The 16,895-nt window shown below is 45.3% G+C and overlaps 1 protein-coding gene across 1 annotated transcript in view; it reads left to right on the forward strand.

Moving 5' to 3' along the window:
* Positions 1 to 16,895, forward strand: part of DOCK3 (dedicator of cytokinesis 3) — a 608,598-nt gene that overhangs the window by 156,518 nt on the left and 435,185 nt on the right. Inside the window, exon 4 of the mRNA XM_077821606.1 lies at positions 3,666 to 3,706. Within this exon, the coding sequence (XP_077677732.1) occupies positions 3,666 to 3,706 (41 nt within the window). The remainder of the gene's footprint in view (positions 1 to 3,665; positions 3,707 to 16,895) is intronic.

The raw sequence follows: 16,895 nt of genomic DNA on the forward strand, positions 1-16,895 counted from the left end.
GGGGGGGAAACAAAGGGTCTGTCTGTCTGTGTGATGCTTTTGCCAGGAACAGAAAAGGAATGGAGTCTTAGAACTTAGTAAGTAATCTAGCTAGATATGCGTTAGATTCTGTTTTGTTTAAATGGCTGGTAAAATAGCTGTGCTGAATGGAATGTATATTCCTGTTTTTGTGTCTTTTTGTAACTTAAGGTTTTGCCTAGAGGGATTCTCCATGTTTTGAATCTGATTACCCTGTAAAGTATTTACCATCCTGATTTTACAGAGATGATTCTTTTACTTTTTCTTTAATTAAAATTCTTCTTTTAAGAACCTGATTGCTTTTTCATTGTTCTTAAGATCCAAGGGTTTGGGTCTGTGTTCACCTATGCAAATTGGTGAGGATTTTTATCAAGCCTTTCACAGGAAAGGGGGGGTAGGGCTTAGGGGGATATTTTTTGGGGAAGACATCTCCAAGTGGGCTCTTTCCCTGTTCTTTGTTTAATACGCTTGGTGGTGGCAGCGTAGGGTTCAAGGACAAGGCAAAGTTTGTACCTTGAGGAAGTTTTTAATCTAAGCTGGTAAGAATAAGCTTAGGGGGTCTTTCTTGCAGGTCCCCACATCTGTACCCTAGAGTTCAGAGTGGGGAAGGAACCTTAACAACTGCAATAATTTTAAAGAAGATATGCTTTGTTTTTCTGTCCATAACAAACGTGTGTATGCCTCCTTTATGTGCTAGAATCAATTGAGTCTCAACTATAGAGTCAGTATTGATGCCCTCATTAGTTCTGTAGTATTTTATTTTTTTTGGTCAGAGGAACTGGGTATGAATATTTATTTTTGATTCTTTAACATACTATCATAGTAGAGAGTGGGAACATGTTATAATCCAGGGCAGGGATCTCCTCTTTATTGGTGTTTGTTTGTAAAATGCCAAGCATAATTAGGTCCGGATATTGAATGGGGCTTGTACATGTAGCCGTAATACAAATGATTAATAACAGTAATATTATGTTAGAATTGCTGATTATTTAAAAAATTGCTTTGTGTACATTTTTATAAGAGGAGATTATTTTAAAAAGAAAAAACCTCAGTACTATAGTAGTAGTAATAATATACAAAAACAACAGTAAAAGAATCTTAAGGTTGCAATGTCAAGACCTCAGTATTTAGGAAATGCCAGAATTAAGGTTGTCTGTGATTCATTAATTTACTCTTTGTGCATATCCATTATGATAGTCTGCAGTTACACCACCTCATTCGCAATACACCTTCTGACTTCTACAACACTGAGGCATGAGTCCTACAGCCAACAGCCTTATTCATTACACATCCCTGATTCATTCCCTGAGCACTGTCCATTCTGTGCACTGAATGAGGCAGGGGTTTTATGGAAACAGTAGTAGATGATCATATAATTAAATACTTTATCATAATGGATATGTACAAAACCACAGGTTAACAAGTAGCTGTTAAAGACTGTTATCTGTGTAGACTTATCTTCTAGAGGGGTATGAGACACAAACTTTGGGTTTTATAATTATTTGCTAGACAGCAGAGAAAAGTTGAGACTCAGGAATCCTGGGTTCAATTTGAGTTCTGGAAGGGAGTATGCTCTCGTGTTTACAAACCCTCCTGTGTCTCTCCCCTCCCCCATCTGGTTCCATCACTGCCTCGCCTCAGAGCTCTTAACTTCTCTCCAATTCCCACAGCTCCTGTCCTCATCCTCTGCTCCTATCCCTGCCTTCTTTAGTTCCTGCTCCTATATCCTCTGTCCCTATCCTCCCCCATGCTCCTATCCCTTCCTCCCTGGCTCGTGTTCCTGTTTTGTCCCCCTGTCTGCTCCTCTTCCGCTTCCTCAGCCCCCATGCCTCTGCGTGTCAGTCAAGCTGCTTAATACTTCTCCACACTGCCTGTGTGCTAGCAAGGAGCATTGAGAACACAGGAGAGAAGGTCTCCCTGTTCTCAGTTCTGGTGCCTGATGCCACAGTGTTCCCCAGCAGTGAGGATGAGTAATTGCAATAAAAGTTCTGATGAGCCCAGGTTTCCTGGGATGGAGCATGCTCAGTGCGGATGGAATCTTTCCTGATTAAATGTTGAACCTATAAAATTCAAGTGTGTTAGAAATGTACTGGAACATCTTCTCCCATGTAGGAAAGATGTTCAGGCTGAATTATTGCCTGTGTGCTGAATGTGTACTCACCACAGCTGCCAATGGTTCCAAGTAGTTTAAAGAGACTACAAACACTAAGCTGTTTCTGTCCTTCATGGGAATAAGCAGGAGTACAAGATTCTTATGGCTTGTGGTCACTGCAGAGTAAAAATCTTTCAAGAGTTAATAACCTATGTGAGCTATAGTGTCTGTTTCAAAGATTACTCTTGGGGGAATTCTGTGCCACTATGCATGCACAGAATTTATGTGCCCCGCAGATTTCTTTGATTCCCCACAGAAAAATGACTTTCTGCTGAGGAAGCAAAGGGAAGTCACAAGAGCGGTCACACAACTTTCCCCAGCAATATGTTTTGGATACCTAGGGCAGCCGGCAGAGTGGTAAATCACTGTGGGGCAAGAGGTGGGACTGGGGAAGTCCTGGTTGGTGTCTCCTACCCTGTGCTGGACTCGGTTGCTAGTCCGGGCTGGGCTGGGGAGGATGGGACTTACTCTTCCCCTGCACGGCATCTGGGACCGGGTCAGACCCACCCCAGATTTCTCTCCTGGCTGCAGGAAGTTCTGCAAACTCCATCTCTCCCCCTGCTTCCTGCACCCATTGCTCCTCAGCTGCAGGGGGAGGGATCCCTGTACAGGGAGCTTCTCTGCCATCCGCCCAACCCCTGTGAATCCAGACCCCCTTATACTCAGACCCTCTCACTGAGCCTAACCCCCCTGCACTCAGAACCCACCTTGATGGACCCGACTACCCCGATGAGACACCCATATCCCCACCTCACTGAGCTCCAACCAGTTGCACCAGGATTCCCACTCCACTGAGCTCCACTCCCCCAGCATCTGGACCCCACCACTGAGCCCCACACACCCAGACCCCCCTGCCGAGCTCTATACGCCCACACCCAGAAACTCCCCACCACTGAGCCCCAACCACCTTCACCTGGACCCCCCTGCAGAGTCCCATTACCATTGCCCCCAGAACCCTGCAACAAGCCCCTGTGCATCCAGATCCCCCACTGAGCCTCCTGCACCCAGATTGCCCCACACAAAACCCTCTCAACCCACACCTGGATCCCTCCCCCCACATACTAAGCCCCTCCACACTTGGATCCTGTCTTGCTGAGCCCGTCTGCTCACACCTGGTGCACCTGGCACGGAGGCGCAGGCCCAGTCCTTGCACTGTGTCAGGGTAGGGTGTAGCCTCCCTGCTGAGTCAGTGTCCTGGGGCGGAGGAGCTGTACAGTGATATCCCACCTCTGTGCAGCTAGTGGCCTGTGTTCCCCAATGCTATGCTGGAGCCTCCACATTTATTTGGCAAATAATATTTGCAGAATTTTGCAGAATTTTAAAATATTGTGCGAGAATTTTAATTTTTTTTATGCATAATTTTTTGGCACAAAATACCCTCAGGAGTAAAAGATGACCTGAGCATTTGGACGGTTTTGCCAGTGGCAGTCAGATTATTTCAGTATAAAAAAATGCAATGCCACAATTTAATACAGTATATTTTGTCCTGTTTTAGGCTGGTACAGAGGAGTTTCCATTAAGAAGCCAAATGTAAAGGTAAGTGTAAATATAGTCTCTATTTTTAACAATTATTTGAGAATGAGGACTTTCCACCTTGCTGTTGCAGCCCTAACCCATGTTCTCCCTCACTCTTAAGACTCCACTTCCCTTTACAAATATTTTGGCATACATAATTGTACTGAATTTTTTTCTGAATTGCTTCTTAGTCATCCCAAAGGTTCAGAGACCTTTTCCATCTGCATACATGTAGGCTGTATTCATTTTGACTTTTTTTTTCAAAAAAGCCCAAATGCCTAAATAAGCCTGTACAATTCTTAATTCAGGATTTTTTAAACAAATTTAAATACTTCACTTTATCAAAATAGAAATATGAGAATTTTTGAAATAAAGCCAATTGGGGAAAAATATTGTTAATGTTTCATATTTCACAGATTTTATAGTCTAATCAAGGAAATTTTGCACCAGGAGGGCTCTTTATGCTGGCTGTGAATTTTTGTTTGTGTTCATGTACGCTTAAGTATACAAAGACACAAGCTATTTCTAACATTCAACTGGCTTTTGTTTAAAATACTGTAATTTTCAATGTAATTTGTAAAAATATATTAATGAACACTAGTGTCTAATGAATTTTTTGTTTTTTCAAAAATATACCCTACATAATCAATTAATTATATTTTTCTTCTAATGAAACTTCCCTAAGTTGTTGAGCATTTCATTCATTTGTGCATTTATTGTTACATTGTACACTGCATAAATCTGTGTTCACAGTTCTGACACAAGAGCCATTCAAACCTACCAGTTTCCTAGGTAACCAACACAGTGCCTCAGAAACAGACGGCATAAAGTGGGAGTAAATCAGATGAAGTAAATCCAAGTTGCATTTCCACCTTTCCAGTATTTCTGTATGGTTAAAATGTGTGTGTTCGCTATTGACTTTCTTGGTGAAGTTACTCTTGTTGGGAAAACCTGTGGAAAAATCTGCTTCAAGTTTGTATTTTAATGGAAAGCGATTTTTTCTCCTCTTTATTTTTGTTCCTTGAAAATTCTTAATTTTAGTACTTCAGTGAGTTTTTAAGAGTTGTTGAACTAGTTTATTGTTTAGCTCCTGTGTATATTGCCTGTTTGCTAGCTTTTGATCTCTGTGTGGATGGCTTGTATATTTTCTTGGTGCTGAGCAACTGTGTATTTTGAATCTTGGCATCTTTTTTTCGGGATACTGTGAAAAGTAGGGAAAAGTAGCCATTTTTTTTGGTATGATTGTATTTAAAATGGTGTGTACACAACTAATTGTAGGCAAACCTGGTAGCTGTGCTTGTCGTTAAAGATGCAATGCTTTCTATTATGAGACCTTGTTTTCAGTTACTTACAACTTTGCCAAACATAAACCGTTCAGACTCAAATTTCCTGTGTCAGTTGTTTCTCTCAGGATGAATGTTTTTGGAAAGTTTCAGCTAAAATGTTTCAGCCATTTCTTACAACAAGGTGAGGAAAAATACATTGTTTTGCTCACATCAAAAAAATTCTCAACTCTTTCTTTGAGATACTCTAGCACAGGGATTCTCAAACTTTTGTACTGGAGACTCCTTTCACATAGCAAGCTTCTGAGTGTGACCCTCCCCTTATAAATTAAAAACATTTAAAAATATATTTAACACCATTATAAATTCTGGAGGCAAAGTGGGGTTTGGGGTGGAAGCTGACAGCTTGCAACCCCCGCCCCGGTCTAATAACCTCATGACCCCCTGTGGGGTCTTGACCCCGAGTTTGAGAACCGCTCTTCTAGCACTTCCATGCTTTGCAGCAGACGTTTGAAATTTGCAAAGGGGTCACTCTGGTGTCAGAGATGTCTTTTGTCACAGTGAAAATCTTCTCAAATTTGGCCAAGTTTATAAGTCCCTGGAAAATCACAGTTTGGACATGATTAGTAGAGTTTTGTTAAAGGTTAGCAGCATTATTTTCTGAAGATTGTCTGTACAAAATGTGCTCCACCGCTACAGAGCTCCTATGTGCTGGCAAGGTTATCTGTGCCATCCTGACAGAGCAACTGAGCATGCTGTATCCTAGGCCTGCAGGAGCCATGCAGGACTTTTACCTGCAATTGCTCCTGCTGGCAGCAAAGGGACACTGTGGCACCAGGCACCAGAAGTAAGAGCAGGGAGACTCTCTCCTTTGCTCTCAATGCTTCTGCTTCTGTAGTGGCAGAATGGAAGAGAATGAGAAAGGAAGTTGACTTGAAAGTAGAGGCTGAGGAGCAGAGGGGAGATGTGGAAGTTAGGATGTTGAGTAGCAGGGGTGAAGATGGGAGAGAGAGGAGCAGAGAACAGAAGAAGGAAGTTTGGGAGTGAGAAGGTGAGCAGACTGGGACAGACTGTGTGAGCCTGAGTGGACAAAGTAAACAAAATGGAAAGTGCCTGCTTAATGAGCAGCTATTAGATATTGTTTTCTCTATTGTTTGTTGTGTGGCCCCATGGCTTATTTACTGCACATAGAATCATAGAACATCAAGGTTAGGAGGGACCTCAGTAGGTCATCTAGTCCAGCACCCTGCTGAAAGCAGGACTAATCCCCAACTAAATCATCTCAGCCAGGGCTTTGTCAAGCCTGACTTTAAAAACCTCTAAGGAAGGAGATTCCACCATCTCCCTAGGTAACCCATTCCAGTGCTTCACCACCCTCCTAGTGAAAACGTTTTTCCCAATATCCAACGTAAACCTCCCCCACTGCAGCTTGAGACCATTACTCCTCGTTCTGTCATCTGGTTCCACTGAGAACAGTCTAGGTCCATCCTCTTTGGAACCCCCTTTCAGGTAGTTGAAAGCAGCTATCAAATCCCCCCTCATTCTCTTCTGCAGACTAAATAATCCCAGTTCCCTCAGCCACTCTTCATAAATCATCTGCTCCAGCCCCCTAATCATTTTTGTTGTCCTTCACTGGACTCTTTCCAATTTTTCCACATCCTTCTTGTAGTGTGGGGCCCAAAACTGGACACAGTACTCCAGATGAGGCCTCACCAATGCCAAATAGAGGGGAATGATCACATCCCTCTATCTGCTGGCAATGCTCCTACTCATACAGCCCAAAATGCCATTAGCCTTCTTGACAAGAAGGGCAGACTGTTGACTCATATCCAGCTTCTCGTCCACTGTAACTCCTAGGTCCTTTTCTGCAGAACTGCTGCCTAGCCGCTTGGTCCCTATTCTGTAGCAATGTGTGGGATTCTTCCGTCCTAAGTGCAGGACTCTGCACTTGTCCTTGTTGAACCTTATCAGATTTCTTTTGGCCCAATCCTCTAATTTGTCTAGGTCCCTTTGTATCCTATCCCTACCTTCCAGCATATCTACCTCTCCTCCCAGTTTAGTGTCATCTGCTAACTTGCTGAAGGTGCAATCCATGCCATCCTCCAGATCGTTAATGAAGATATTGAACAAAACTGGCTCCAGGACTCCGCTTGATAACAGCTGCTGACTAGACATGGAGCCATTGATCACTACCCGTTGAGCCCGACGATGTAGCCAGCTTTCTATCCACCTTATAGTCCATTCATCCAGCCCATTCTTCTTTAGCTTGCTTGTAAGAATACTGTGGGAGACCATATTAAAAGCTTTGCTAAAGTCCAGGAAAAACACATCCACTGCTTTCCCCTCATCCACACAGCCAGTTATCTCATCATAGAAGGCAATTAGATTAGTCAGGCATGACTTGCCCTTGGTGAATCCACGCTGACTGTTCCTGATCACTTTCCTCTCCTCTAAGTGCTTCAGAATTGATTCCTTGAGGACCTGCTCCATGATTTTTCCAGGGACTGAGGTGAGGTTGACTGCTCTGTCATTCCCCGGATCCTCCTCCTCCTCCCCTTTTTCAAAGATGGTACTACATTAGCCTTTTACCAATCATCTGGGACTTCCCCCGATTGTCATGAGTTTTCAGAGATAATGGCCAATGGTTCTGCAATCACATCTGCCAACTCCTTTAGCACCCTTGGATGCAGTGCATCCAGTCCCATGGACTTGTGCTCGTCCAGCTTTTCTAAATAGTCCTGAATAACTTCTTTCTCCACAGAGGGTTGGTCCCCTCCTCCGCATACTGTGCTGCCCAGTGCAGTAGTCTGGGAGCTGACCTTGTTCGTGAAGACGGAGGCAAAAAAAACATTGAATATGTTAGCTTTTTCCACATCCTCTGTCACTAGGTTGCCTCCCTCATTCAGTAAGGGGCCCACACTTTCCTTGACTTTCTTCTTGTTGCTAACATACCTGAAGAAACCCTTCTTGTTACTCTTAACATCCCTTGCTAGCTGCAACTCCAAGTATGTTTTGGCCTTCCTGATTTCACTCCTGCATGCCTGAGTAATATTTTTATACTCCTCCCCAGTCATTTGTCCAATCTTCCACTTCTTGTAAGCTTGTTTTTTGTGTTTAAGATCAGCAAGGATTTCACTGTGAAGCCAAGCTGGTCGCCTGCCATATTTCCTCTTCTTTCTACACATTGGAATGGTTTGTTCCTGTAACCTCAATAAGGATTCTTTAAAATACAGCCAGCTCTCCTGGACTCCTTTCCCTTTCCTGTTATTATTCTCCCAGAGGATCCTGCCCATCAGTTCCCTGAGAGAGTCAAAGTCTGCTTTTGTGAAGTCCAGGGTCTGTATTCTGCTGCTTTCCTTTCTTCCTTGTGTCAGGATCCTGAACTCGACCATTTCATGGTCACTGCCTCCCAGGTTCCCATCCACTTTTGCTTCCCCTACTAATTCTTCCCTGTTTCTGAGCAGCAGGTCAAGAGGAGCTCCGTCCCCTAGTTGGTTCCTGCAGCACTTGCACCAGGAAATTGTCCCCTATACCTTCCAAAAACTTCCTGGGTTGTCTGTGCACTTCTGTATTGCTCTCCCAGCAGATATCAGGATGATTGATGTCCCCCATGAGAACGAGGGCCTGTGATCTAGTAACTTCTGCGAGTTGCCGGAAGAAAGCCTCGTCCATCACATCCCCCTGGTCAGGTGGTCTATAGCAGACTCCCACCACGACATCACCCGTGTTGCTCACACGTCTAAACTTAATCCAGAGACTCTCAGGTTTTTCTGCAGTTTCATACCGGAGCTCCGAGCAGTCATACTGCTCTCTTACATACAGTGCAACTCCCCCACCTTTTCTGCCCTTCCTCTCTTTCCTGAACAGTTTATATCCATCCATAACAGTACTCTAGTCATGTGAGTTATCCCACCAAGTCTCTGTTATTCCAAACACATCATAATTCCTTGACTGTGCCAGGACTTCCCGTTCTCCCTGCCTGTTTCCCAGGCTTCTTGCATTTGTGTATAGGCACTTAAGATAACGCGCTGATCGTCCTGCTTTCTCACTATGAGGCAGGAGTCCTCCCCTCTTGCACTCTTCTTTTTGTGCTTCCTCCCAGTATCCCACTTACCTCAGGGCTTTGGTCTCCTTCCCCCAGTGAACCTAGTTTAAACCCTCCTCACTAGGTTAGCCAGCATGCTTGCGAAGATGCTCTTCCCTCTCTTCATTAGGTGGAGCCCTTCTGTGCCTAGCAATCCTTCTTGGAACATCATCCCATTGTCAAACAATCCGAAGCCTTCTCTCCGACACCATCTGCATAACCATTCATTGATTTCCACGATTCAACGGTCTGTAGACGGCCCTTTTCCTTCCACAGGGAGGATGGACGAGAACACTACTTGCACCTCAAACTCCTTTATCTTTCTTCCCAGAGCTACATAGTGTGCAGTGATCCAAGGTCATTCTTGGCAGTATTATTGGTGCCCACCTGGAGAAGCAGGAAGGGGTAGCTATCCGAGGGCTTGATGAGTCTCGGCAGTCTCTCTGTCACATCGTGAATCCTAGCTCCTGGCAAGCAGCACACTTCTCGGCTTTCCCGGTCAGGACGGCAGATAGATGAGTCGGTCCCCCCTAGGAGGGAGTCCCCGACCACCACCACCCACCTCCTTTTCTTGGGAGTGGCAGTCATGGAACCCCCATCCCTAAGACAGTGTATCTCATGCCTTCCAATCGGTGGAGTCTTCTTCTGCTCCCTTCCCTCAGATGCATCATCTAGTCCACTCTCCACATTAGTACCTGTGGAGAGAACATGAAAACAGTCGCTCACCTGTATCTGCATTGCTGGTACATGGATGCGCCTCTCTCTTCTTCTGGAGGTCACATGCTGCCAATTTTCTTCACCGTCCTTTTGTATCCGCTGCGCAGCCTGCTCTGAATCTTCAGAATGTTGTGCACATAGAAGCATATCCTGACGTCTGTCCAGGAAATATTCAATTTCACTTATGCAACGCAGCATTGATACTTGTTTCTCCAGACCTTGAACCTTCTCTTCCAATATGGAGACCAGCTTGCACTTTGTACAGACAAAACCTCTTCTGTCCTGTGGAAGAAAGACAAACATAGCACATCCTGTGCAGGTCACAACAGCTGATCGCTCACCGTCCATATTACCTTCCTTCTATGAGCTTCCTCAGCTGTTGCAGTAACTATTCAGAGAAGCCTGCGAGATGAAAGCCTCAGTGGCCTCTCCCTAGGCGAACTCCCAGTCAAACTCCCTCTATTAGCCTCTCCACTGTTTGCCGCTCAACTGGTTCTCAGCTGACTGCCTTTTTATAGCAGTCAGGCCCACGCAAGGCTCACCTGGAACAAAGCACTCCCAATTCACACTATTGAAACCCTGCTCTGAAGACAGACTTGTTAATTTCCACATAGGTTTTTCTAGGGCACTCATCAGTATGATATCTGAGTGCTTCATCAATATGAATGAATACATTTTTACAACACCCCTGTGAGGTGAGGGAGGATTATTATTCCCATTTTGCAGATGGGGAATTGAGGCACTGAGAGAAATTAAGGCTAAAAGTATTCAGTAATTTTGGGTGCCCAATTTGAGACACTTAGAACCTGATTTTTTTCAGAGTATTTAGCATTTTATAGCACTTCATTTGCTTGGAGCTCAGCTTCTGATTGATTTCAGTTGCAGTAGTTAGTGCTCAGCGCTTCTACAAGTCAGACTCCAGGGTCTCAAGTCAGGCACTCAGAAAATGTGGAATACTCAGTTAGTGACAACCTGTGAAAAGGTTGGTTTAAGTGACTTGCTTAGCATCATATAGGATGCAGGAAAAGAATTGAGATACATGGTCATCAACAGGATTGGGACTGTTAAATACATCATACCCTCTGCCACTTGATCTAAAGGAGTAACTGATAGCAGCCTTAGGTTGTCATTCTCTGTGTGGTCATGCACGAGAGGGAACTTGGTACCTTTTGCCAATGGGGTTTGGAGATACTGACAGCAGGGGAATGATGAAATTTGGGAATTGGGTTCCATTCCAGTTTCTGGAAGGGAGTGTGTTCTATTTGGCACAGTCTGTTCTTCCTTTTACGCCCAAGAGCGACACTTTCTGCCCCACCCCTGCCAACCTCTCCTTTTCCCAATCCTGTCTTGTCCCTATTGCTGGTTCCTCATTCCAGTTCCACCCTTTTCACCTAGCCAGTCCCAGTCTCCAGGCTTCTCATACCAATCCTAGTTTCCTTGCCAAGCAAGTCTTAGTCTCCCCCCTCCGAACTCCCCCTCCCAGCCCTAGTCTCTCCCCACGTTCCCCATCCCCACTGGCTTCCTCGATGAGCTCCTAATCCAAACTCAGTATCCTGTCTCTCCTATTACCCCCCCTACTCTTTGTCCTAGTCTTTTTGCCCAGGCAGTACCAGGTCTCCCCCTACATGTCAGTTTTTTTTTTTCAGATCGGTCTCACATCCCTTCCCATCTCCTTTCCCTGACCCACTGAACCTCAATCATAGTGTCCCCTAGCTCTTCATCCAGTCTATTGGCTCCCCCCCACCTATTGGCTCCCAGTCCCAATTTCCCCCTCCTCCCCCCACCCTCACATGCGCCAGTTTCCTCCCTCTTCCCCCCCCTTGCCATCCTCCACTCCTAGTCTCTTCACCCGGCCTCCTTGCTCCAATCTATATCTCCTGCCCCACTGCATGTCTATCTCTTGTCCCCTTTGCATTCATATCAGGCAACTTACTCCTCCACTGTGTCTCTACCCAGCAGGGAATCATGGAGAACTGTGTAGAGCCAGCGTCCTTGCTGTTAGTTCAGGTAGCCACATAAGAAAAAGAAGGCAGACAGGGGTCGTTCCCCCGTCAAGAAGCCACAAGGGGATTTCAGCGGGGTGTGTCCTCAGGCAGGACACCCATGGTCTGGGCCTCAAGACCCAGCACCGTTGACTCTGGTCCCAACAGGAGGCCCATTGAATCAGGTGCTGGTAGACTCCCCGACTCGGGTGGATTTGGAGGAAGAGCTCAGTTTTCCCTCCATGCCGGACACCTACGAGGCAGCGCGGAACCTCATTGCCATGACCGCACGGGCCCCGGCACCGCAAGACCAGGCACCGGCTGTGGCACCAGCTGCAGCGTCTATTCCGGCACCACATGTAGCTCTGGAACCCTTTGCAGCACCAATGACGGCATCGCTTCTGGTTCATCATCGTGGCAAGCCTATGATGTTATGGCACGGCTCACCATCTCCCCAGTACCGCTTCCTGGAACCGTCCGGCTCTGCCCCACCGTGGTTGGGCACAGACTATTTGTTCGAGTCAGACACTGAGTCTTCTCTCTCTAGACACAGCCACTACCAATCCTGGTCCTGGCTCCACAGATCGGTGGAATCATCGGCACCGGCGGTTGCCTGGCTGCCTCAGTGGCATGGCCCAGTCCAATGGCCCTTTTGGACACCTTGGGCCTATGCTCAGGGTCAGGTCTCCAGGCCGGCATTGGTGGCATCTACAACCCATGCCCTCCCCCTTAGTAACATCGCTGACTCACCACACACTCAGGGCTCCTGAGGACCCTGCTCGAGTCAGGGACTCTGGGCTGTCACGCTCAGGTGCAGAACCTGAACCAGCACTATAAGTGACACTAGAGCCACCTCTAGTCATGGGAGGTTCCAAGGTACCTGACCCAGCCTCCAGAGAGCCAGAAGGGCAGGAAGACCCTGTCCCACGGGCCTCCTCCTCGCCAGACAAGGAGGTGGCGGGCACCACCACCGCCCTACCAGTGATGGACACCAGGACCTCCTTAGGAGGGTGGCCCTAAACCTCAATCTCCAGGCAGAGGAGGTCATGGAGGAGTCTGACCCGATGGTGGACATCCTTGCCCCTGAGGGTCATTCTAGGGTGGCCTTGCCCCTCATAAGAACAATCCAAAACACCAAAGGTTCTCTGGTAGACTCCAGCCTCTATACCACCCACCACTAAACGGGTGGAAAGATGCTATTTTGTGCCACAGAAAGGGTACGAACACCTTTTCACTCCACCCCCAAGGTGGAAGGGAAGGAAGTGAGGGGGGTTCACCTGTGCAGTGCTAAATAGCCTCGAGGCAGACTACGAGGGAGGGAGAGCACATGCGCGGGCTCAACGGGACACTGATACCATAAATCTCCGATTAGAGGTTCAGGGGCACATAGGCACCTAAAGTGGAGCACCCATAGGGACAGTACTCGAAGAAGAAGGTCCAGCTTCTTAGCGTCCCTTGACTTAGGCGTGGGACCTGGCTGTGTCCTTGCCGCTCTTTGTGATTTGCCGCATTGTGGAAGGAAACCCATTGTTTCAAACAAAGTTCTCTGTGGAAAATTACAGTAACAAGATTGTGTTTGGAGTCACATGGACAAGTCACATGTCCATGCACGATTTCACCTAGTCACAGCAGGAAAGTCCGTTAAGAGTAGGTAGGCATCTTCCATTGTAAGTTAAGTGTCCTTTAATGGGGCCACTCTTCTTGAATAGTTCCTTCAAGATGTGCAGGCTAAATACCTTGTGGGTGTTACCCCAGGAGCAAACATTTGAAATACAGGTATAGTGCCAATACTCGTAACTTCAAATATTAAAATGATACGTGCATAGAAATAGCATAATCATATTCAGTAAATCATAACCTTTCCATAGACATCTTAAATGCCAACCTTTGTACAATATTTATTGAAATTATATTACAGTGGTTGCAACAATAATCTATATGCTCGTATTTTAATCAGATAACGTCACACCCAGTATGGCCATTCTTATGTTCTGATACTTCACTGATTACTTCAATATTGATTAGCTGTTGCAATCTGATGAGAGGCCTGTAGAAAAGCTATGTATTCTATATACTGTAGTCCAGAATTGCAAAGAATGATATCTAAACTTGCATCGGTGAGAGTGATTTTTAAAAGAAATGTACCGTATATACTAGATCATAAGCCGGTTCGTTTATAAGCCGACCCCCTGAAGATGGATAAGTAAAAGTGGAAAATTTTTATGAGCCATTCATAAGCTGACCCTATAATTCAGGTGTCAGCAAACTTTGGCTCCTGGGCCATCAGGATAAGCCGCTGGCGTGCCGAGATGGTTTGTTTACCTCGAGCGTCCGCAGGCACGGAGGTAAACCTAAGTAAACAAAGTGTTCCAGTGTGCCAGCTGCTTACCCTGACAGGCTGGGACAGCAACTGGTGGGGAAATTTTTGCTGGGGAAGAAGCTGGGAATCAGGGGAGTTAACCCCTGTGACCACTCCCCACATGACCCCACCCCTAGCCTGGGACTCCCTTCCCACCTTATCTGGGGAGGACCAGGGGAGGATGTCTTTGGCCTGGCTGGAGCTGCTCCGGCGGCCCAAACCGGACGGTGTGGCTGCAGCATGTTCCAGTGGGCTGGGCTGGGAGGCATGGCTACAGTGTGCTGCGGTGGGCTGGGCAGTGCAGCCGCAGCCTGCTCTGGTGGGCGAGGCCAAGTGACACGGCTGCAGCCTGCCAGCCCCTGAGCTGCAGCTGCTTCGGAGGCTGGGGGGAGAGCAGCATGGCCAGAAGCGGAGAGACTCTGGCCCCCCTCTTCCCTTCTGGCTCTGCTGATTGTGCTGCCTCTCCTTGCTCCCCCTGTTGGGGGGAGGGGCTGTGTCCCACCTTTCCCTCTCTATACCCGTTCATAAGCGGACCCCCTTCTCTGATGCGTCCCTGTTTTACTAAAAAAAATTCAGCTTATGAATGAGTATATACGGTATACATTTGGAATATTGTTTTCCCGTCTACTTTTCTATTATTTTGGTGGAATTATCTCTTTAAGTGATGTGAAATTCAATGCACATAGCTTAATTTCCCAGCATTGCCTCTCTCCATCCCCTAAATTAAACATACCCACTGTCTTACTGTTCAGTCCCTTAAAAACTACACACTACAGCATTGGCCTTTAGCAGGGTGTGTTAATGACTGTTTCCATATTTGACAGTAATACCTGTTGTTCCATATCCATTTTAAATGTTTGAACTTACTAAACACTGGTCTGGCCATGGTGAAGGTAACTGAGTTATGTACTGTTTCAGTAAATTTATGTAGTAGTTTTTAAATACTTTTAATACTTTAAATGGGTTGTAAAAAACCACCAGCCTGTAAGCTTTTATCATCTTCATTTATGCAAGTACTTATTGTGGTTTTATGTGCCAGATGATAGTTATTTAGCTTTGTTGTTTCTAAATGTTGTAAAGCATTTTATATTTTCCTATGCTGATGCAAAATTAAGCTGCTTAAAGTGATCCTTTTATAAGACAAAACGGTGTCATATAACAGTATCATTTACATTGACAAATAAAGTTCTTACAGGAGTGCCTGAATGAGAAATACCTGGAATATTAAGCAAAGACACATGCTTAGGTCTGTATACGCTGTTGGCCTGTCTCCCCAGCCCAAGAATGTTTGACGGCATGTCCAGAATCTGGTTCAGGCCCTCTTTTTCAGGCTTCGGCTTTATTTCTTACACATATCAACTGGTAACAAATTCCACATCAGCTGTCACTTCCCCCTAAACCAAGGATCTTCTGCCCGGGGCTACAGGTTTCTATGCTACAGGCCAGTTGTCTGAGAGTCATTCACAAATTGTGCTTTTTGCCCCGCAGAGACAGGAGCTTCCTTCCAGAGCCGCCTTGTTCCTGTTAGCCTTTTTGTAGTCCTACAGGCAGTTTGCCCTGGGAGTAGCCCTTCTCCAGGACCCACCACAGGATCCAACCCAGTCCCTGTATCTCTCCCCAGGGACTTCTGCAGGAATTTGTTAGTTTCTGAGGTGCCACAAGGACTCCTCCTTGTTTTTCCTGCACTCTGCAACTCTCTCTCCCAACTGGGTTACTTGCTGATTAGAAAATCATGTGATACCTAGCTGCTTAGTCTTAGCTGGGAGGTAGCTAATAAATCACAGGTATAGCTGGATTCCAACTCCCCTTAGAGGACAGCCACCCTGTGAGACTGTTTCCAAAACGTAGCATATTTTCCTTTTTAATAATGATGGCTAATGTGTTCACAAATATCTCATTGCCTTTCTGACTAAGTGTTAATAAGTTAATAACAAAAAAAAATTAAAGCTGTAAAATGGATAAGTGAAAGTCTCTTCAAAGCTTACGAGAACATTTTAGAATCCTCCAGTGAAGTCCCTAGGTGACTGCACCTCTAGTGTTAATGGATAATTAGATCCCCACAGAAATAAAGCTAATTATGTAAATATTTTAAGGGGTGTCATTAAATGGAAAATATCAGTTACCAATCGACGTTCATTTTTATAAGTAATTATAATTGCTGTTTCTTGAATGTCATTTGTAGTTTAATAGGAAAGTGTGTGACTATTAGCTTTAACTGCAAACAGATTTTGGCCCAAGGAATCAGGTTTTGTCTTTTTTTATGTTGCCTGTGGGAAACACCAATCAGGCACAAAATAATCAATATATAATATCAGGAGATGTTTTGGCCTGTTTGTCCTTTTTCTTAAAGATGAATATATTACCTGACTAATTTTCCATCAGATAATCATTTCAGATGTTGTTATAGTCATACATTTTTATCAAGTACAGTTTTAAGGATCCCTGTATCCTCAGCCAATCATAGATAAGTTGGTTTTCATTAAGAGTTAAGGTAATTGGGAGTTATGTGGGACAGCATAATCTCTTCATAAACATTCAGTACAAAATGTTCTGCCTAGAGGATTAAATAAAGGACACCACATATCCCTTATATTGAAAAAATGATAATTAAGATCTACCACTAAAGATGATCTCATATGGAACTTCTTGACACTACTTTTCTGATGCTGGAACAGAATTCTGTGGAATGATACTGACTCTTGATATGTCTATATGAAATGAAATGGGAATAGCCCCCATCAAGATCACATTCAGCCTACCTTACATCTATTCTTCCAAAAGTGAG

The sequence above is a fragment of the Eretmochelys imbricata genome, chromosome 7, assembly GCF_965152235.1.
Source record: "Eretmochelys imbricata isolate rEreImb1 chromosome 7, rEreImb1.hap1, whole genome shotgun sequence".
In the NCBI taxonomy this organism is placed as follows: domain Eukaryota; kingdom Metazoa; phylum Chordata; order Testudines; family Cheloniidae; genus Eretmochelys; species Eretmochelys imbricata.